A 23726-nucleotide genomic window follows, 5' to 3' on the forward strand; every position below is an offset into this window, starting at 1 on the left:
ACTCATTCTCATTTATGTAGGGTCGATATTTTTAGGGGACACCAGGAATGGCTGCACACATTAAAACCGTATGGGGAATCGAACTCGAAAATGCATACATATCTGACAATTATTCCATAAGTAGATCGTATTGTGGTAGGGCGCACCTGCATCAGTATGGGCGACACTAAACTTGCATAGACAGCTGACAATTATTCCATAGGTAGATAGTAGTGCACTGGGACACGCCTAAAACAGTAAGGACGACAATTAACTGGTATGTACAGCTGATAATTATTTCATAGATAGTATTGTATTGGGAAAGCCCTACAACAATAAAGACGACACTAAACTAGTATACACATCTGACAATTATTCCACAGGTACAAAGTATTTTATTGGGACGCCAAGGATGACAATAAACTGACATACATATCTGACAATTATTCCATAAGTAGACAGTAATGAATCGCGACAGGTCTATAACAGTAAGGACGACAATAAACTGACATTTACATCTGACACTTATTCCATAAGTAGCCAGTAATGAATCACGACAGGTCTACAACAGTAAGGACGACAATAAACTGACATTTACATCTGACACTTATTCCATAAGTAGCCAGTAATGAATCGCGACAGGTCTACAACAGTAAGGACAACAGTAAGGACGACAATAAACTGGCAAACACATATGATCGTTATACCATAGACAGATTATACTGGGACGACACTGAACTAGCAAACACAGCTGACCAGTACTTCATTCATATAGGACGGTTTGCAGACAAAGCCAAACATGGCAACATATTTAACATATATGTTATCTGCAAGTACATCAGATTAAAACCTGTCCTCAGACAAGATCCTAATCTGCGCCCAAATTCCACTCACGACCTGATATAAAGTCAGTGAATCAGCCTGAATAATGTCGACAATCGTATCGAAGAACAAGTTCAGAATTCTTCTCGTTGTACAAAATAAAAATACATAATGAATATTTATAAAAGTATATATATATGCATTGTTTGCTTGTGACGTTTTCAAATTGTAAATGGACATATTCTGCAAAAGATTTTATTACTCCACATCTTATCATGTGGAACAGACAGGTCGTCAATTTCAGTCGATATCAATATCTACAGTCTGAAGTACCGAGTTGTTGGTTATATGAACACTGACAGCGATCGTTTTGGGACTTATTGTTCTTGGGGCTCTGTCATCATGCAGTTGGTCTCATCGCACCCCTGACCAGAGTCGGGGGATGGGGGGGGGGGGGGGGGGGGGTGGGGAGACAAGACATCGGTAACTTAGTAAGTCACGTGACCCTGCTGGACGGAGCAGATATCTACCGCAGTTAGTAGTCACGCAGTCGCAGCTGAAGGATGCTCAGAGTTTGAAGATTGAGTGGTCATGTGGAGATAAGGTTTTCTTCGTCTACACCAGATTCTATTTCCACAAATGTGTGCAAGTAATGCTAATGATTTTGCATACGAAAAATGATGGAGAGTGTATTCTGTAAAGTCACCCATTTGTGGTTTTTTTTGTTGATTCCAATACCAAAACCATATGTTAATATATAGTCTACGTACAATGTAAATCGAACACGAACGAACGTTTTAACCACTAGACTTGACCTCTCTGACAAAGACACAAATTGTAAGATGTTGCCATGTACACGGCAAGTGAGTGAGTGAGTTTAGTTTTACGCCGCACTCAACAATATTACAGCTACATGGCGGCGGTCTGTAAATAATCGAGTCTGGACCAGACAATCCAGTGACCAACAACATGAGCATCGATCTACGCAATTGGGAACCGATGACATAAGTCAGCCAAGTCAGCGAGTCTGACCACCCGATCCCGATTGTATGTTTTAAAAAAAGATGTACACGGCAAGGGCTTAATATGCAACTAGTTCTCAACAAACACCTGTAAAGATCTGGGTTAGAACCGATCTTCAGTAATCATTGCTGGTCGTAAAAGGTGGTCAGACCCGCTGACTTGGCTGACGCTTGTCATCATATCCCATCGTACACCGATGCTCATTCAATCAATGGGTTGTCTGGTCTTGACACGATTATATACAGACAGCCGTCACATAACTGGCATATTGCTGAGTGCGGTCTAAAACTAAACTCACCCACTTTCATGTAGGCAGACAAAATGGCATTCGTCTTCAATTAAGTTTAAATCACACAGTTTACAAATTATATTTTCCCACATTAACCTGTTATTGTAAATAAATCATGCTATATGAGCAGCAGAATCTCACAAGGCATTTCTACATTTCTCACTTTTGAAGATAACAGATACATAATTTTTGTCAGGCACCACTGTTTTTCTAAATGTGAGTGAGCATGCTTTTAGCAATTTTAGCAATATTTCAGCAATATCACGGCTGGGGACAACATAAGTGGGCTTCACACACTGTACAAACCGAACCCAGGTCTCCAGCGTAACGTGTGGACGATTTAGCCACTAGGCTACCCCAGCACCTCGGTATTTCTAAAACACTCATGATAATCATAACATTTAGGATTTTCAGGATTCTCTTTCAAATTTCTCTATAAAATAAGATGTGGACTTTTTAATTGCAACAATATTCCCAGTATTCAAACATGACCAATGTATTTAGCAACCACTTTCTGTTTAGTAGTGGTACTGATCATGATGAGATGATGACTAGTGGTAGTACACAATGCAGTGTGTCAAATAGTTTCCAAATTTTGCTTCCTAGTAGGGCTACCTATGCATGAAAGTAACCAGCCCTCAAAAGAATTCACTATCCAAAAATGTTAATGTAGAACTAAGATCAAGTTGGATAGAGTGGTATATTTAAAAATGACCACAAGAAAATTTGCTAGTCGGTGACTGTGGAGAAGTACTGACCAGACTGGACTGTTGCTAGACACGTGCTGGCAGACCAGTGGATATTTCGTTCACTGAGAACATTTTGTTCCCCCGTGAACTGACTGTTGTGAAAAAAGAACCCCATGCAGCGCAAACAGAGCTGCGTGTAGCGAATCACACAAATAGCGACCTTGCTTTTATCAAACAAACTGTTGTCTGGATGACTCAGAACAATGCAGTGATATTTAATACAAAACCAGTGGAGCCTAAATATGCATGAACTATGTTATCAATGAATTACATTCAATAATGCATTCTGTATCAACTAGATTCTTCAAACTTTGTGCCAATGACTATATTCATGAAGAGTATAGTCTGTGTATGAGACAAGTCAAGAATCAGCCAGACATCAGGCCCAAAGTGGATTTAACCAGGGAATACAATCCAAAGACAATGACTCAGTTTTCACTTAGACGTATAGAACATGTTATTGGCCAGCCCATCGGGGTCACATTCGGTCTTCATGCTTGTTGTAAGAGGCGAGTAACAGGATCGAGTAGTCAGGCTCGCTGGCGTGGTTGCGCCCTGACATCGTACCCCAAATGCTCAAGATGATGTTCATTTAATAGGTTCTCTAAACACTATGTTAAAACTTGCATTGAAGCAACTGACTGAATATTTGTTGAAAAGGAACGAGATAAGTACAGTGTTCGTTGCCAGGTGTATGTTGAAAGAGCATGGTAGGCAATGTACCTTCTCAATGGATCTTGTCAAATGGGCAGAAGGACAGAAAGGGAAAGAAGTGTCAAATGGGCCGAAGGACAAAAAGAGCGAGAAGTGTCAAGTGAAAGTTAAATTGGCCGTGACAAAACGGCAAAAGGACTCTTCGTCATATGCGCCGAACAGAAAAAAACGCCATCAATACACACAAAAACACTGTTTAAAAAATTACCTTTGGTACCTGGAATGATGCTTCAGTTTCTAAGGCATGAAAACATTTGAAAACTGAAACTGTACAAAGATTTCTCCACCTACGGAAATATTCATGTTTCAGCCTCAGTAAACTTAGACAAAATATGAAATTTCAGAACCTGTTACCATGAAAAGGAATGTCTTTGAAATACTGGATGTTTAAGCATTTCCTCGGATATTAGACGTTCAATTCATCCATGGACATACTGTCATCACATGAATAAAGATGCCTCTGCATACGTCAGTGTACGATGAGCATATGTTTCAGAGGTGAAGTTTCATATGAAACAACCTCCTTCAGATAGGAAATATTATAAAACGGTCCAGCATCTATTCATACTTACCCCTCAGGCCTCGGTAATGGACTGAATTTAGCAATAAGAAATCGCTTTCACATGCCCCACCATCGTAGTCTTGTGTGGAGCAAATGATTGGAGGATCCCCTCCATACTTTGAAACGGCTTTTAGGCTATCTAGGTGCCTTCAGGTTTTTATTCTATGAATATTATATGCGAGGCATGATGCTCATGCGCATGCGTCAAGCAGAGTGGTTTAGGTCAACATTTGCTCTCAATTGAAATGTCCTAAATTAGAGAATTAAAGACATATACGACGTAGAAATAGCTTAACCACTTGTCGGACATAACTGTTTTGAGTTTTGCCAACCACGATGGTGGATATAACAACATGGAGACAACGCATCGGAAGACACACACATCGACCAGGTTGGAGCCAGATAGACAAGATGGCAACTGTGTATAACCCAGAAACGAACTGAAGATAAGTAGGGATCAAAGGGATCAGCTTAACGAGTTTGAAAACAGACTGGAACGAATTTTCAGCCGCAGAGACAATATTGTGTTCTTCGGGATCCCTGAGTTTGAACATGAGTCGTACAGTGACTGCAGATACAAGGTAGTGCAGGTGTTGAACTCCGTTTGTAACGAGTCTGAGGACTGCATACCACCCAGCGACATCAAATGTGCTCACTGGATTGATGATGAACAGGCCAGGAAACCAAGACCACTTATAGCTGCTTTTGGGGATACGGAGAGCAAAATATGGGCTCTGAAGAAACGAAATCAACTGAAAAAAATAAAATAGGCATAGCAAACGACCTGACCATTAAACAGAGAGAGAAACTAAAAGGACTATCAGATACGGGAAAGAAAGGATACTATAAAAATGGTAAACTTATTGTTGTAGACAATGTCAGTACCTCTAGCGACCACGTGTTTGGAGGACACCGGGAAGCTAGGCGTAAAGCAGCTAGATCCAACACCGTACAGGATGGCCAACACCGTACAGGATGGCCCTAGGAGGCGTAAGAGACAGGACCAGGAGTACAGATATGGGTACGGCCGGGCCCCAGCCAAAGCAACCAATATCCACGAGGATTTATCCAACAAGGTGACTGATTCAGGTAGTGGCGTTTCGTTTGTAACATGGAACGTATCTGGACTAGTTATTAAATTACATGACCCTGACTTTATGAACTTTCTTAAAGAACATGACGTTATTCATCTATCAGAGACATGGGTTGCTGATTGTGATCATAGTACTATAGTGTCATCGTTTCCCTTGTACAAGTGTTACCATATCCCAGGTGTACGATTGTCAAAATCGAGCAGATTATCTGGAGGTATCCTTTTATGTGTACCAGCCATATGTTACCAGCCAACTAACTCTCTTCTCAGTGTACTTACTCACGCTGTCTTATTGATGTAATAAGCATCTAATCTCCTACAGTGGAGGAAATAAAGATGATGATGATGATGATGATGATGATGATGATGATGATGATGATGATGATGATGAAACACATTCATAAAGGAGTTAACGCAATATTTGCTCTCTTCGGCAAAAATATGTTTACCACTGTTAAAAATAGAATGTTTATATTTGCGTACATTCAACCAGACGGATCAAATTGGTACTCTTCACTTACCTATTCCAAAAATGGTATCGATATCCATTTTAATGAATATTGCGATTACTCTGCGAATGTTGCACACAGCGATGCCGTTCTGACTGGCGATATGAATGCGAAACTGGCCAACTATCAGATTTTAACAAAGATGATTATAAGTACATATCGGACGATCGTGATGATTTGAATGACTTTATAAATGATGGATTCTCATCTTCACGAATACGTTGCGATACCCATGTCAACACATTTGGAAAACGTCTTCTAGAAATATGTCGTCTGCTTAACATCCATATCGCAAATGGACGATCTGGTTCAGACAAGGGTAAAGGTGATCATACGTTCATAAGTCACGTAGGGTGCAGTGTGATCGACTATGTCATCGGGTCAGATACAGTACTTAACCAGATATTGTCTCCTGTTTTGAATCTCGGCATCTTCCAATATCGTTTTCTCTATTGTCGATACATGGCAAGCAGCTAGCTACAAGTGAATCGCCTCTACGTACACCTATTGTTATGTACGTCTGGAAACCCGAAAAGGAAGGTGGATATGTCTCAAATCTTTTAAACCTGTCAAACGAGTTGGAGAATGCAACAGAAGTAATGTTCTGATTGTGAGTTTGGCATACAAAAGTTTAGTGGTGCAATACTCAAGTCAGCGGAGTGGATGAAGTGGACCCTTACATCGTCAAAACCCAACCCAAATTGATTTAATAATGCATGTTTGGCACTTATACGTCAGTGGTGTCACTACCTTAATAAATTTAGAAAGCATGAAGACACAGCATCCTTGAACTTATACATCTCATCAAGAAATGTCTACAAAACAGCGTGTAGGGATGCAAAAGGTAAGTTTGAAAACAAAATTATGAGTGAGTTGTCGGACTCAATTACTAACCCCAATTACTTTGGAGAAAAGTAAAGTAAATATTCAGTCCACGTAAAACTGAAAATAAAAATAAAGTTAATTCATGGCACGATTACTTTAGAAATCTCTTTGATTGGGACTCCAGTGTGACTTTCTCTGACTCCCTAGAAGATAGTAATAGCATTTCTATACCTGATAGCCAGACACAGAACATAACTAACGATATATTCAGTGCATGAATTAGCCGGGAGGAAATCCAGTCAAATTAAAAATAATATAACCGCTGGGGAAGACCTCGTAATCTGCGAGTTCTTCAAGTGCTGTTGTCATATCATCATGCCTTACCTTGAAATCATTTTCAACACATTGTATCATAATGGATCATTCTCTATAAAATGGGCAAAGGCAAAAGCAATAATTGTGCCAATACATAAACAAGGTGATAAAAACAATCCGGAAAACTATCGCGCCATTTCCCTTTTAAGTATTTTCGGTAATATCTATACAAACATTCTAAATAACCGCTTGGTATTCTGATCAGACAGTTTGGGTATGATAAATGAAGCACAAGCAGGTTTCAGAGCAGGCTATCCCACCACAGACAATATATTTGTTCTTCAGTCTGCAATTTGTAAATATGTTTCTAAGAAAGGTGGAAAACTGTATGTATGTTTTGTAGATTTTTCCAAAGCATTTGACTCAGTACAGAGACACAAATTATGGCATGTCTTCAATAAACACGGTCTCCATTCAAAAATGGATAAAACCCTAAAAAGTATTCATGAAAATGTTAAAGCCTGTGTTCACACTAACAACAATATTCTTACAGACGTATCTGACTGTCCTGTTGGTGTTGGGTAAGGTTGTGTACTAAGCCCTTTCCTACTTTCGTTTTTCTAGTCTCCTAGATTAACCTTTCATGTTCTACAGTGTTCAGTTATTTCCAGATCTTATTTATTCTGATAATGCCGATGATGTGGCATTCTTCTCAGAGGCTGTCATCGGTGTACAGAGGCAAATTAACGGTCTAGAAACCTACTGCAATAAGTGGTCCCTAAATGTCAATCTCGATGAACCTAAAATCACAGTTTTTAAGAGAGGATCAAAACTTTCTAAATCAGAAAAATGGACATATAAATTCACTACGTTTGACGTTGTTACATCTTACCAGTATCTTGGCCTAACATTCAACAACACTCTAAATTTGTCCAAAGACATATCAATTAAGGCAAAGAAAGCCTTAGTTTAAAGACTTGTCATATGATGTCTACTTTAAAATATTCGACTGTAAAATACTACCAGCATTATTGCATGGGTCAAAATTGTGGGGTTTTCACAAACATGTTTGCTTGGAAAGGGTATTACTTTATGCTTGTAAACGATTTCTTGGTTTGCGAATGTTTAAACCAAATAACATTGTACTCGGAGAAACTGGTAGATATCCTGTCCATGTATATACTCCTAAACGCTGCATTGTCTACTGGTTAAATCTCTTCGCGCTTTCCATCTAAAGCTTACAAAATGTTCTGTAATTTAGACTCAAACGCAAGCGCCGAGCGAAATAGGTTTAATTGGACTTCGCATGTAAAAACAATTCTGGCCGTGTGGATATGCCAGAGAGTTGTAAGCAAACACAATTTCTTAAATTTGCTTGTACGAAGAAGCAAAGGTTGCTTTATACAGGAGTGGCATGCAAAACTCCAAAACAGTTCCTGTACATTCACTTACTCCTTGTTTAAAGATAATGTTACATGTGAACCACATGTACTCTGTATTAATCTCAAGAAAGTAAGAATCGCCATGTCACAGTTCCTTTCCGTTTATTGTGACTTAAGAATTCCACCGTGTGCAAATAGTGTAAATTGAATATCTTGGAAGACGAATACCATGTACTATTAATTTGTGATTACTATAGCAACATTAGAATCAAATATATACCCACTTATTTTACGTTAGAACCGTCAAAACCTATGCAACTACTGTCAACTTCCAATCGGATACTCATTGAAAATGTTGCTCTGTTTATTTATCATGCTATTTCGAAAGGAAATCCACTCTGCTGTTGAACTGTTTTATAAATCTGTACTATGGGCCTGTGGCCTCCAGTTCTGAATAAACATTGATTGATTGATTGATATGCGAGGCCAGAAGGCAATATGTTATGGAATATAATATACAGAAATTTGGTTTCATTTACATCTTTGACAGGTGTGCCATTTCGACTTGCTCTTCATGTGGTGTATATTTTCTGCAAAAAATAATACAGTGACGTGGTTTTGGGGAACAATTCACTTTTGTAAAATTGATTGTCATACATTTTACCGAATCACCCTTCATGCATCATGGATGCGCACTGTGTTCATTAGCTCGTGAAGATCAGCTACAAGATGGCTGGCTTTATCGACAAATTCATGCATCATAAATACGCATTTCATCATCACATGAACGTTAGCAACAAATTGCCTGGCCTTATCGACAGATTAATAAATCAGTTCAAAACTTCAATTTAATCCCATCTGCGACCACGATGCGACCTGCAGTTCACGGACAAATATTAATTTTCCATACTTTAATCTTCATAGTTTAATATAGTGCAGTTCTCACTAAACTCCCTTCTCGCCACCCATGTTTTGTCATGTCGATCCGGCACTAGAGTATTTACATCGTCATATACTTGCTCATTCAATGGTGTTATTACAAGCATTAATAATATTATTTAGTGGTGACAGCACTAAGATTACTTCGACTCAATAACGTTCATCACTGCCTCTCAGGGTGTCACTTGTGCTATCTCAGTGGAGGCGTGAGACGTGAGACACACGGAAAACAACTGGTACTGAAACAGTCATTACAGAGACGAGCACGTGTTGGTGATGTTTAGATATCATGTTTCTACAAAGACAAACAGAACCGAACAGGTTGCTCTGTGGTACACCGGATGTTTGGGATGCTGTTCATATGTTTGGATACTGACGAATATTTTCCTCGTGTAAGGTAACCACCATTACTATTCCTAGCAATAATACTACACCTTTAGCCATTTGGGTGTAATACATTTCTTAATTTTGAATAATACCTATCAGCTATTCTAAACTCCCATTTTATTGAATATATAAAGTAAAGCTTAAGATTTGAAAAACAAACGTTTTCATTCGATCATTACACCCAGTTTTTGTTTGTTTGTTTATTTGTTTGTTTGTGTTTTTATTTGTGTTTGTTGTTTTTAAGTTTAATTATTGGGTATTTTGCAGCCAGCCACATTTACGTCATGACATTGATTTCAGTGATTGTATACAATAAGAACCATTAACAACAATACATTACAATCAATCAAATCAGCGGGTGCCACTGTTTGAGTGAAAATCAAAATCAATCTAACTATATCAAGACAAATGTCAACAAAGGAATTATAAACAACAGAACAAAATAGAAATGCAGCATAAATTCGATGATAAAACATTAACCCTTGTCTTGCTACCTGGGCCTCAGTGGCCAGAACGTGACTTTGATTACACATAAACACTTAACTGTACATCGGATATGGCTACGTTTCCACGTAAGTCCTCTAACACAACTGTTGATTTTCAAAACAACGATTTGTAAAAAAATAATAAATATTATCAAATCAAAATCTACATATACTACCTGTTAGGGCTGCACGGACTTTACCTGTATATCGCGATACGATATTGTAAAAACTACGTATTGCGATACGTTTATAATGTACCGGTATAAAAACTGTTTGTTCAATTTTAACCCATTCAGCGCCCCAAACCTTCCGCCCACATACCTCCTAAACTTCAAAGGTTAGAAAAAAAGACATAGATGTATATTAGATGTATATTCAGGTAATATGGGTGTTGGTATTGGGTGGGGATTGGGCGAAAGTCTTTCCACGTGAATGGCAACATGTCCACTTTCAAGTTGTCAAATGGCAAAGTACCGAAGTTTCGAGGAAATCATTAAAAGTGAGTAAGCTAATAAATAAAATAAAATAGTTCCACAAAAGTTGTCAAACGTACATCTTTGTTACTATTTACATATTTTCGAGGACCCGTGAAGGTCCCGGGGTAAAATAGGCCTTCAGCAACCCATGCTTGCCATAAAAGGTGACTCAGCTTGTCGTAAGAGGCGATTAACGGGATCGGGTGGTCAGACTCGCCGACTTGGTTGACACATGTCATCGGTTCCCAATTGTGCAGATCGATGCTCATGTTGTTGATCACTGGATTGTCTGGTCCAGACTCGATTATTTACAGACCGCCACCATATAGCTGGAATATTGCTGAGTGCGGCGTAAAACTAAACTCACTCACTCACTCACTCACTCACTCATATTTTCGAGCGATCATATAATGTAAGTCAAGGGACATCTCCGTTTTCGTCGCGTCGATCTTCATGCTCGGACACGATGTTTAATGCGAAAACAATTGTATAAAGAATACTTGTCACAGGTCGCCATCTCGCACGATACTTCCAATAAGTTGCATAATTTACGTATATATGGCGTTGTGTTGATTAACACGTTCAGAATAGCATGATTGTACCCAAAACATTTCTTCTAAACCTTTTTCTTTTATGAGGAGGGTATCCATTGCTGTAATATGATTGGCTGCCTTAGGTTACGTGCACGATATTCACCAATCATAAACCTTATAGCAGACTGTGGTGAAAAAGCGTCTTTAGAAGCCAATCTTTATCCAATAAAACCGCTTCTTACAACTGCGAAAAAACTCCTTGCAAGGTTATTTTGATATCAAGATTAGTGCTTTCGCACGATACCAGTCATCAAATGAATCTTCTCAAGTGATATTCATTCGGAGCTTCGAAAACGCACTTCCCAGTGTTGTGTTACGGTTATCGTCAAATAGATATACATGTACATATGATTTAATTAATCTTTATGTAATTATTTTCTGATCACGTAAAAATGAAAATATAAAAGAAATAGGCAAGTGATTATTATTGCATTTTACGAATGGATTTAAATGTGAGTTTTAGTCTACTTCGGGGTTTATCTAGACATTGTAAGTGTGTAAACTTGGGTTTTTATTAGATTGCTAATCTTGAGTGTTTTGTTCAATCATTTCTTTATGTGAAAGCGTGCCAAACGTCATTCATGAAATCGGTCATAATAATGCTTCTTTCATGCAAAGACATAGGGGCATAAATGACTAAAATGCGCACTTAAGATCATGTCACAGTCACACAATTGTGACGTCAATTAAATGTTTCATGAGAAATGCAAGTGTGCACAGTAGCTCAGACTCTTTGAATTATTTGAAATTCAACACCCTTTGCTGTTTAAAGAAATTAAAGTATATACATAGTTGAGTAGGTTGATGGAGGGCATGGTGTAAGCTCGTTACAGTTGAATTTGTCATATATATGGAATGACAAACCATACAATTTTATGTGTATACTTTCCTTTGGAAAGAGGTTACAAATAAAAGAAAGACGTGTTGACAGTTTTGTTGTTTTGTTGGGTTTTTTTGTTTTTGTTTTTTTTTTGGTTTTTGGTTTTTTTGTTTTGTTTTGTTTTGTTTTTTTAGCCCGGGGGACCATTTTAACGTTTTAGTGAGTGTCGATCTCAGTAAAGTGTGGGGTTTTTTAACAAAAAATCTAAACAGAAGAATGTTCTCTTTTTCGTTTTTTTTTTCAATTTGAAGGAAGCTCCACAATGCACAATGGTAACTCACACATCTTGTGACTCAACTTGAAGGTAAAAGTAAATTACAAAGTGGACAGATCTCAATAGCTGTCACAATATATCGCAATACGTATCGCAATACTGCAGAGTTTCTCTCAATATATCGCTATACGAAATTCGGGGCGATACACAGCCCTCCTAACTGTTACCCCAGTTATATCCCATCGAAATATTACACAATATCAAGTGGCTATAAAACTGTCCATGTGCATATGACAACGTATACTCTAAGGCACTATGAAGCTCCAGGCGAGGAACATCCGTACTTTTGACCAATCTACAAGAAGATGATGATGCTCATATTCACATTTCTGATGACAGTTGTTTTGACTGTTACTGTGTACAAAATAATTCTGATCTTGAATGAACGCGTTCTGACAGCGACAATTCTGTGTCTGACGAAAGCCCTGTGGATCATGAGGCCTTTTTAGCAGCAAAGATGGCAGCATCTGCTCTCTATATACTTTAATCTTCTAGACAAGCATTTTATAAGGGGAACTGCAGATAAGTTTTCAACATGGATCAATGAATATGTTTCAGCTGTTGCCGATGAAATGGTAAATGACATTGTTACACCTACAAACGCTGAAGGAACGAGAGAGAAACAAAATCCAGAAACTACATGGAAAGTTACAGATGCTGATGAAATTTATGCCTTATTATTACGCGTGGCTTCAGTGACCGGCTCCATTTAAGAAACGTTGGCATCAAACCAGGCCTTGTTCTCCCTTTCCCTCTTGCCAAAGACTGAGATGGTAGTCAGCACCTCTGATGGTGTTCCACCCTCATGTGGCATCCTGTTCTGACTAGTCTTGGAGAATCTCTTTGACTGCAGCTACCAGTTCCTGTTCTTGCAACGTTAATGTGGGGATGACCTTTCGGTTTGGAGTGGTGCAGCTTGCGCGGCTGTATCCTGGCTTTGCTGCTCACGAAGGCGCGATCAGTATCACAGTCGGCGCTGTGGTGGTTTCTGGTTTTCAGGACAGTGTTCACCGCGGAGCGTCTTGTGACCAGTTGATGCAAGCAATGAGACTTTGGTTGTTTTCAGTACTCTTTGTGTTGGGGCTTGGACTGAACGTGCAGGCTGTGCTAAGAGCCCTGCTCCAGAAACCTTTGTACATTGGCGTCATCTCTCCGACGGTATGGTGACTGATGCAAGATAGCAACGACTTTTGATCAGATCCAACCCGGGCGGTGAACTCGTCAAGAAGGAACAGCGGTTCCAATTTCGGTTGCAAGCTCTTCACACAAAACGCCCTTAATGTCTTCTGGACTTACCAGAGTAGGAGCACAGATACTGAGGACGTTGCTAATCCTGCAACAGTACCCAAATACATTTTGTGCCACCTGTTCTGGGTCCCACTGAATCCAGATGACTATTCTTTACAGCAAAGCCAAGTCCATGTATTCGTAAGCCATTCAGGTCTTTCCTTTTCCAGAAAGAGCGTATTGTTTTCTTCCCTAAGAGAGCCATTAAGGATGACATGAAGAGCACAGTTGTGTATGACGGGTCTTGCTCAGGTGCCTTTTCCATCTGGTCACACGCTGAAGAGGCCCAGCAGAAACTCATGGACAGGTCCGCTCATGCCTACAAAGTATTTGGACTCACGACCAGTCTGATAGGACCAACGCCAGAGCACCGGTGCAAGCCTCTTTCAGCAGTAACGACTACGACTTTACATACCTTGTCTCGCCCCATCGCTACCAGCCAGTCACTTGACAAAGAGCTCGAGATTATCCGCCGCATAGGAATAGATACAGAAACCATGACCGGCGACATCCTGGCCAAGGCTGGAATCTCAAGCATGCCATGCTGAGTCTGCGACGCCTACGCTCATTCGGCCATGCAAAGCGCGTGGAATATTCCTAAGAACCTACTCAACGCACAATTTGCCACTGGTACCAGACGCACAGGACGCCAAACTCTCCCGTTCAAGTTTGTGTGCAGAAGGTGACATGAAAGTGTGCATCATCAATACCTGGTAAACTGCTGCTGACGGCGTTGACTGCTAGCGTCAAATATTAATGGTGCCGAGAGTAATCAGAGAAGCAACGGAGAGAACCCAGCAGACATCATAGAAACGAACATGTCGTAAACCCTGCTTTTTCTCAGTCGCCCTGCTCTGTCTGAGACTGCAACAGAGACTGTCACTCCAGTACCACACGTCCACAGCTGCACAGTTGCGCCAAGGAATATGGAATTTCACTGATCAGCGACACGATGTTACAATGGAGGTTTAAGGAACTAACGGCTTTATTACGATTTGATCATAAAGAAACCAAACTGGTCCGAAAACAGAACATTGGCAACAGTTCGTGACTTATGGAAAATGTTTGAATGTTCTTTGCGACTGTACAGCTTGAACTGGTAACAATATTGAAAAAACGAAATTTCAATAATGATATTTTATAGCATTCAGAACTCGCAAAAAATTAGAAAAATAGAAATCATTATTCATTATTCAAAGCTGTGTTCCACAGGAGATACCGCTTGTGTGAGATCCAACAATATCTCATAGGAGATACCGTTTTGACAGCAGATTTTGTACAATGCCCCGACAATGCTATGACATCACGAAGTTGATGACATCATAATGCTATGACATCGCTGCACTTTAAATCTATTGGCAGCACTGTGTTCGGAGATGTGCATTTTTTATTGAAAACTAATGAAAAATTATTTTGGATGCTACATAGAATCTCACCCACGTGTCTACTGGTATCCATTATATCAACATTCGCTGACAAAGGTAAAACTGGACTCAGCAAGCCTGGGAAATTTCTTACTTTGTCAACTCGTGTTGATATATTTCATATCAGTAGACACTTGGGTGAGATTCTCTATACATCAATAAAACTTAACTGTGATTAATACATACTGCCAGGGAGACTACATAGAGAGACGATTATCCCTGATACTAATTGCTGACGTGACTGCTTGTATTGTTTCTTCTCTCTGTGAACTAGCAATTGCTGTACATAAGACCACGTGTAAAGAAGGAGTAAAAACGTCGGATGTGGCTGGGCTTCCTAGGCCCATGGTAACAGGTATAAGCAGGCACAATGGGTGGCAGCACAAGGGTTAATACTATTATTTGTTTGACCCCAGAACCATCCAATCACATTTTAAAATCAAATGACCTCGAACTCAACATCTCAATATATATCTCTTTCCAGCAAGTCACAATGAGGGTAAAATTAAGAAAATGGGCGTTGCTGATGCTGGTTCTTTGCACTTCACTGTTGTTTGTGGTTCAACATGCTCTGAGAGCGGCCAGTTTTCATACACGGAAGTACATGTCTTCACAAGGAAACGCATCTGAATCCATGAGGATAAACAAAAAGTCAGTGAAAACTGACGTCCGGTGTGTGGGAGCAGATCAGCACCACGCTGAGGATCTGTTTTGTATGGTATGGTATGGAAGGGAGTACTCTTCTCTTCTTATGTGCATTACTCACAATATTACTCATCCAATATCCATTTCTAAAAGTTTGAAGTGAACTGTCCTTTTCGGTGTTTCCTTAAAATCCCGACATGGTTTTATAGAAAAACATGCAGCTTCACCAACGTTCTATAAGCCAAGACAAATAACTTAACTTTTATTCAGGTGTGTGAGTGTGCGTACGTGTGTGTGTGTGTGCGTGTGTGTGTGTGTGCATGTGTTACTAAAAGTTTGAAGGGAACTGTCCTTTTAGTGCAGACCGACGCTCCAATTCTGTACCAAGGCAACCACTGCCGAATTGCGGCCAATTAGAATGGTGCTTAAACGTTTTTCATAGCATTTTCATCGATACTATGGCAAAGTGTGCGTCACCAGAACAAGGGCCGTCGTTACTTTCAGTGTTGGAAAACGTTAATTAAGCAGTTTCGAGACACAAAAAGCCTCATTACATGGGCGATATGTAAATAATGACACACCTCCTACTTTCATCACCGACATGTGCTTTGATATTTCGTGTCAGCTCGCTGTTATGGACTTCACTTTCTTATACTTTACATAGTACATGTATACATAAATTAACTCACAGTCAGTGATTTTGGTTTATGAATTTTGAGTAATTTGCTCAGTACTTGTTGCCAAGTTCACTATTGTGATTCTACTTTTTATCCTAATTTTATGGTATGTATCTGGAAATTGTATCTGTATATAGATATTGGGCAGTATGTTAACACCTAAACTTATTTGGACTAAAGCACTAACTACCCGTGGTGCTCACAGTTAAGAGGATGTTATGACATTGAACAGATGTCAAAAGAAGGTTGCAAATAAAATAATGTCAAGATTAATATGATATTTAATGCTATGATTGTTCCTCTGGCATGAAGTGTGCAGAAGTAAAGGGGACCTCAAGCTGTAAAGTTATTGAAGATGTACAGCAACAGTGTGTAAACGGTTTCTCAAAACTGCAAACAATGCTATGGTTTGGAGAGAATGTTGCAGAAAACCTCTTCAAACTGAAAAGCTTGTGCACACCACAAGGGGTATAAGGTTTTGGTGCATGCTACTGTAATTGGATGAACGCAAACTGTCGCTCCAGTGCTGTACAGCTTGGGTTGCTCATTAAAAATATTCTGTTTAGATTTGAATTTGAACGTATATGATTAGCACAAGGTGTGAAGATGATTATTCACCTTTTGAAACAAAGGTCATTTTACAGCCTACAACAATCACGATGTAAATCTGTCAATAGTTTGTCTGATTCCTTCTACTATCAGCAGCAAATATGCCTGTGTCATGCAATCCATTAAACTGTCTGTTCATTGTGATTTTCAAAATTGAATCTATCCCATTTCCCACCTCTCTCCAACCCCAGATATAGCTACAGTGTTTTATGTAATAGGAAATGGACACATTATGAAATGTTAATAACTGTTTTGTTACTAAATATGTCTTTAACAAACATGAGCACCATCTTGGAGTGTTGCGTATCAGTTCTTTAAAACAAGGCGCACGTTCCTTTTATGAATGAGCTCTTTCAAAACAAGCTAAAACACACACAATTATGAATATTTCATGATGTATCCATTTCCCTATTACATACAAAACTGTAGCTATATATAGGTCGGGTATATTCAATGATATATGTAATGCTTCAATGTGCAATCCGTCTCCCAGTAGCACCACACAGATATTGCCATGCCATGACTATAATCAAACTTTGTAAGATCAATGCCGATTGCGTCACTATGATCAGTGTTATATTGAAATGATATCTACCAAATGAATACGAATAATAAATAGGCCATATTCTTCTGTTATTAGTCCATACTTAAAAGCACATATATTGTTATAAACACATTGTTAAGTGAATCATTTATGTGTTTCAAAAGTATTAGATCTAATCATTATTACTTACATAATGTAATGTAAAAACTATTTTGTAGTTACAATGACTGCACAAAGCACATGTCGGTGATGAAAGTAGGAGTATCATTGTAATAAGGCGAAACTGCTTAAATAAGGTTTTCCAACACTGAAAGTAACGATGGCCGTTGTTCTGGTGACGTACACTTTGTCATAGTATCGATGAAAATGCTATGAAAAACTTCTAACCACCCGTCCTCGGATATTTCTATAGTAAATGGTTCTCTGGGTCGGTTACGCCTGCGCTAACGCTCCGACACTGACCCAGGGAACCAGGACGGTGTGTGTGTGTGTCCATTCTATCCATTTCATCTATATTAACGGTAACGCTTTTTTTCAGGGCATTGCCATTTGCAGGAGCCCTCGGCCTTTTCAACTGCCTTACTTCGAACTCACTTAATGAAAGACCTCAGGCTTCTGCAAATGATAATGCCCTGAAATAGCGTTACCCTTATATCAATAACATGATATGTTGTAACACTCTGCGGCAAATTCCAGGAGAGACCCAAATATCTACCAAACTTCAAGAACCCCTGCTGGTATGCAGTAGAAGATGGGAAGTTACGTCTCAAGTGTGTACCTTATTATCATCTTCTTGGAGTGTGCAAATCGGGTACCACCGACCTCGCCTTCCGCATTCGGGCTCATAAAGACGTCCTCGGTTGTAACAGCTGCATCGGAGAGAAGGAAAGTTTCTATTGGTGTCGTAGAAGATATGGTAATTCTAACATTATTGACCCGTGAAGGTCCGGGGTAGAATAGGCCTTCAGCAACCCATGCTTGCTATAGAAGGCGACTATGCTTGTCGTAAGAGGCGACTAACGGGATCGGGTGGTCAAACTCGCTGACTTGTTTGACATATGTCATCGGTTCCCAATTGCACAGATTGATGCTCATGCTGTTGATCACTGGATTGTCTGGTTCAGACTCGGCAATTTACAGACCTTCACCATAGAGCTGGAATATTACTGAGTGCGGCGTGAAACTAAATCACTCACTCACTAACCTACTAACATCATTTCAGTACTACTTGTGTACAAATGGTCACATACAGAATAGTGAATTTATACCACGTAACTATGGAACAGAATGACCCAGACAGTGGATGCTCTGATAGATGTGACAATTCGTAAGATTACATAAATCTAGGCGGAAAAACGATGCCATTAAATATTCACTAAGGGGCAGATTTCAGGTACAATTTGAGTTCAGATGTCATTCCGAGCGTACTTTGAAATATGCACATATCTCTGAAACATGACGTTGCGTCACAATTGCCGTGAGTGGAAAAACTACAGGTGGAATATTTATATCTAAAGCAATAAGACACATGAACTGCCGCATACTAACATGGAGGTATTATTGTCATAATGTGTTCATATGTCTTAACACTGATAATAGAAGTGCAAACAACAAACGTTACGCCAAATCTACATCACCCTCGCTAATAAGCATTTCAGTGACACAACATAATTGTTTCAATGCTCAAAACATGGTCGCAGAATTATTATAAGCATTCAACATTATCATTTGCGAAGTGACACCAACTGGGTGACAGTTAATAAGTAAAGTATCGAACTGATGCCGTGCCGTGCCGTGCCGTGCCGTGCCGTGCCGTGCCGTGCCGTGCCGTGCCGTGCCGTGCCGTGCCGTGCCGTGCCGTGCCGTGCCGTGCCGTGCCCAGCCGTGCCGCTCCGTGCCGTGCCGTGCTCGCAGCTGCTGCATGATGTCCCCATTTCGCACCAAGGCCTGAGAGAGAATTGGTCTTCATAACTAATGGGATCGGGTGACCAAGCTCGCTGACTTGATTGACACATGTCATCGTATCTAATTGTGTAGATCAATGTTCATGTTCACTGGATTGTCTGGTCCAGATTTCATTATCTACAGACCGCCACCATATAAGTGCAGTGTTGCTGAGTGCGGCGTTGAACTTAACTCATTCACTCGAGATTAACGCACCTAAAGTACCATTTTCATTTGGACCACTGTCAGCTGATTTCCTATGAGCTATGTTCTGGGAGCCTTCGTTTGTTATTTCACCCCCGTGCGTGTGTTCAGTTATACGTTGCCGTTAGCAATTATCCACCGATATCATGGTAGGGGCACCAGAAATGTGCGTCACTCACTGTACTTATGTCATAGAACGAAGTCTGCCGTAGGAGTGGAGTTTTAACCTCTGGGCTACCCCATCGCCCCAGTTTTATTCTTAAGGCCAATAAATCTATTTTGGTATTGATTCAGATGCTCGTAAGTATAATTTAAAACACTACAGGGACAATATGTAAATTCAATGACACTGAAAGCGTATGACGGATATTTCAAATCGATGACATTTACACAGGTTATGAATGGTCAATGCAACAGAGACCGCCCTGCAACTTCACCTGTTTTCAACAAATGTTCTCAGTTGCGGCACAAAGGATAGGGCAAACAACTACACCAACTGGCTACCACAACATGATTACAGGTAGGTACACCTGATGAGAAATACTTTAACAGTTGAAAACTCCCGGTCTGCCCTGTTATTATGGTTTTGTGTTTGTCAGCAGAATGCCACATGGTTGAACCGACAAGGTAAATAGCTAGGACTTGTTTAAAATAAGGTTCATGCTTCCTCGCTAATCAAGCGTGGTATAAATGAAAACATGTATTGGGTGGCTTTAAACAATCTCGTTTACTCACGCACTATCTCTGTCCGTCAAGGTGTGGCAACTTAATTTCCGAGGATTGCCCAAACTACCCCAAAATATGCATGTCCATCCTTCGTGAATCATTAGGCAAATTTGAAAATCCAACAATGTCGAGACAGATTTGAGGGGACGCAAAGACCTGTGCAGGGCATCCCCATGCCTCATACCTTGCAGGACAATGCAGAAAAAAATCATTTCAATAAAGGTCTGTAATTTTACATAACCTACCGCCTCCTCCCAGTGCATTTCTTCTTCGTATGACTTGTATTATATTTAAATGCAATTTTATTTGGATTGTTGATATTACATCCAATAAAGGATATTCAGAAAAATAATCCGTTCATCAACATCATGTGTTGTCATCTCTATTTGTCCAGGTGACGCAACTCCATCTGATTTTTCCGATTTCCGGGGTTGGCCCCAAATACCCCAAAATGCAGGATTAGAGAAACCGGTGGTTTTGACACCCCATCTTATGAGACACGTGTATACAGATCCAAAGTTCATTCTCATCCTAAGAAATCCAACAGAGAGGTAACAGCATTATGTATATTTTTGTGTATGCGAAATACCTAGGATTTGTTTTGTTGTGTTTTGTTTTTATGTTTTTTCAGCAGAAAAGACAAATGGTTCGACATACATACATACATACATACATACATACATACATACATACATACATACATACATACATACATACAAAACACAAACAAAACATTCAGATTCGGGCTTCGAATCCCTAATCCCCAATCCTTTTCTAACTTCATGTTCCCTGTTAAGATCTGTAAATTGCCGATCTTGGAAGAAAGGTGACGCTCTGAATACGCATTAAACTAATAACGTGTAGACTGAAGAATGATTTTATGGATGTTGCCTGAACTTTCTTGATAGTCAAGATCACCCAAATTCACAATGCAAATGAACATTGAACTATTTAAGCATGTGTGAATTTCTTCAGGTATGAACATTTTAGCATGCACTCGTAGCCTAATGGTTAGGGCGCTAGCTCGTACCGCATACGCCGAATGCATGAAGCCCTATTCTGGAGTCCCCCGCATTACGGAAATATTGTGAAAATCGAGGAAAAGCCATAATCACTCTCGTTCTACGGACACGTGAAGATCCGTGGTAGTATAGGTCCTCAGCAACCAATACTTATACTCGATTATCACTGTTTAATAGAAATTCAGAAATTAATACATATGCAAGCGACAATGCCTTACGAACGTGAATAGGTGACACTAACGTGAAAGTTTTATTCATTGGTTATATTCATTGGGGCAAAAGCATTTTAAGCCATGCTCAATGGTTACACTTGACCAAAACATTTGTGAAAAGGCAAACAAAATGCATCCTTTCTTCCGGCTGTATATGACCGGAGAGGTCATATGTGGCTATTGTCAATGGTTTCTTCTTTGGTTATAACTGACAACCTGACAATGGCTATAAATTCTCAGGCAGTAAAAGATGTTTTTGATGTCGTGTAGGACATGGGCGCCAAAAGTGTATAAGGTCACGTGAGTTTACAGACTTGCTTATGGAAATGCACAATTTCCAAAAACTGTTTTCTAAGATAACATTCTGAGATAAAAAAAACTGTTTTCTGAGATAACAAAAACTGTTTTCTGAGATACAAAAAAACTGTTTTCTGAGATAACAAAAACTGTTTTCATGATCAAAATGTAAATAATGATAGTTTTGCATTAAAATGACTTTGTCTCTAACCCCAGGCAGTTATTGCAATTTTCCAGTATTCTCCTTTAAGGGCAATCTATAGCATCCCTACTGAATACCAAAACGAAATATGAGAATGTTTACAAAACTTGAGCATTTACCACAACCAAGCGTTTTGAAATACAACTTCAGCAACGGATAATTGGTTACCTCCTTATGATATCGTTGTAGGTTATATTCTGACTTCATCATGATGGGTGGGAGTTCAGCTGCAGATTTCCATAAGGCTGTGAGTAGAGATATTCAGGTCGAGGAAAACTGCATGAAGAACCACACTGTGGAGCAATGTCTGTACAGCCTGGACATAGCACAAAGACTTCAGGTATTTTTATAGCTGGGTTGCTGTACTCGTATGTGAACACATAAGCCTCAACCCTTTTTGGCGAGTGAAACATTCTTCTTTGTTCCACGTCTATGTTACTTGACACAAAAGAAATTTTCATTTTTTACTGGAGTTTTCTCCCTTTTTACATCATGAAAAAACGGAAAAGTAACATACATGACCGAGCAAAACACATGTACTGGTAAGAAACACACGTGACGGGTTGACTTACCCGTCACAGTATGAAAACGTTTTGATTTCTAAAGCATGTCCAAATGGCAGATGAAACAGTAATGCACATTACATTGCCTGATTTCTCTTTCAGACTCGTATTTTCCTGGGGTGCTATTCAGTGTTCATGCGAGAATGGCTGAAGGTTTTTCCGAGAGGGCAATTCCTTATATTGCGAACAGAGGATCACGATCAAGATCCAAAAGCTCGACTAAGAGCAGTGTACAACTACTTAAAACTAAGTGAGATTTCATTTCTTTCTTTCCCACTTCAGGAATATTGTTGCCACTCTTAACCAAGCAGGAAGTACAACGCAGTCCTGTTTACATGGGATAAGTCAGCTTGAAAGTTCAGCATCTCAGTTGCATTATCTGTGTACATGTACATATTCCCCCAACAGGAAAGATTATATTCTGCCATAATGCATTTCAGATTATACTGAAGATTGGTTGAGTTCAATCGCCAACGTCTCCCATCAGCGAGTAAGTGAGAAGAAGTTAAAACAGGGACCTATGCTTGAAAAGACCCGTGTCTTGCTGGACAATTTTTACAGCAGATACAAGAATGATTTAGCAGATATACTACAAGACAAGAGATTTCTGTGGCTGACGTAGAATGAGCTAAAGAGAATCAAGGAAAAACAACCAAACAATTCATGTAGACGATTGCAAATAACTGTGTAAGTCAATTCTTGAATAAAGTTTCATACAGAAATTAAGGTTTTGTGTTTGAAACCAGTCCCAAATTCTGAAAGTCCATTGTTTTGCACATGAACGCATTTGCAAAAGTCAGATCGGGATGTGACCGTACCATAAAGGAGCCAAAGAACAAAACTTATTTATTCGCTATGTAATGTCAATCTGTGCTTGAAAGCTATAAAACCAACAGCTTCGGACAATTTGGGGCTTGCGCGAAAATCGGTCTTGCCAAGCAGCAGTTGTTTGTACAGAAAGATAGATTCACAAAATAATGGCAAAATGTGAATCATCTTCCACAAAACAGGAGATGATACTCTTAAACATGTCATTTACTGGTAAAGGTTTGGCTGCCTGAACACCAGCGTGGT

General features: G+C 39.6%; 1 protein-coding gene across 1 annotated transcript; it reads left to right on the top strand.

Annotated features, from left to right (window-relative positions):
* The first annotated feature begins 9189 nt into the window (after positions 1-9189).
* LOC137287419 (carbohydrate sulfotransferase 15-like) lies at positions 9190-23374 on the top strand. Its single transcript, XM_067819688.1, has 8 exons — positions 9190-9598; positions 15492-15725; positions 18179-18398; positions 20025-20150; positions 20751-20907; positions 22279-22429; positions 22755-22902; positions 23093-23374. The coding sequence occupies exons 2-8, from the start codon at positions 15501-15503 to the stop codon at positions 23272-23274; spliced, it is 1209 nt and encodes a 402-aa protein (XP_067675789.1). The 5' UTR covers positions 9190-9598; positions 15492-15500; the 3' UTR covers positions 23275-23374.
* The last annotated feature ends 352 nt before the right edge of the window (positions 23375-23726 follow it).

Source organism: Haliotis asinina, chromosome 6, assembly GCF_037392515.1.
Source record: "Haliotis asinina isolate JCU_RB_2024 chromosome 6, JCU_Hal_asi_v2, whole genome shotgun sequence".
Lineage (NCBI taxonomy): Eukaryota > Metazoa > Mollusca > Gastropoda > Lepetellida > Haliotidae > Haliotis > Haliotis asinina.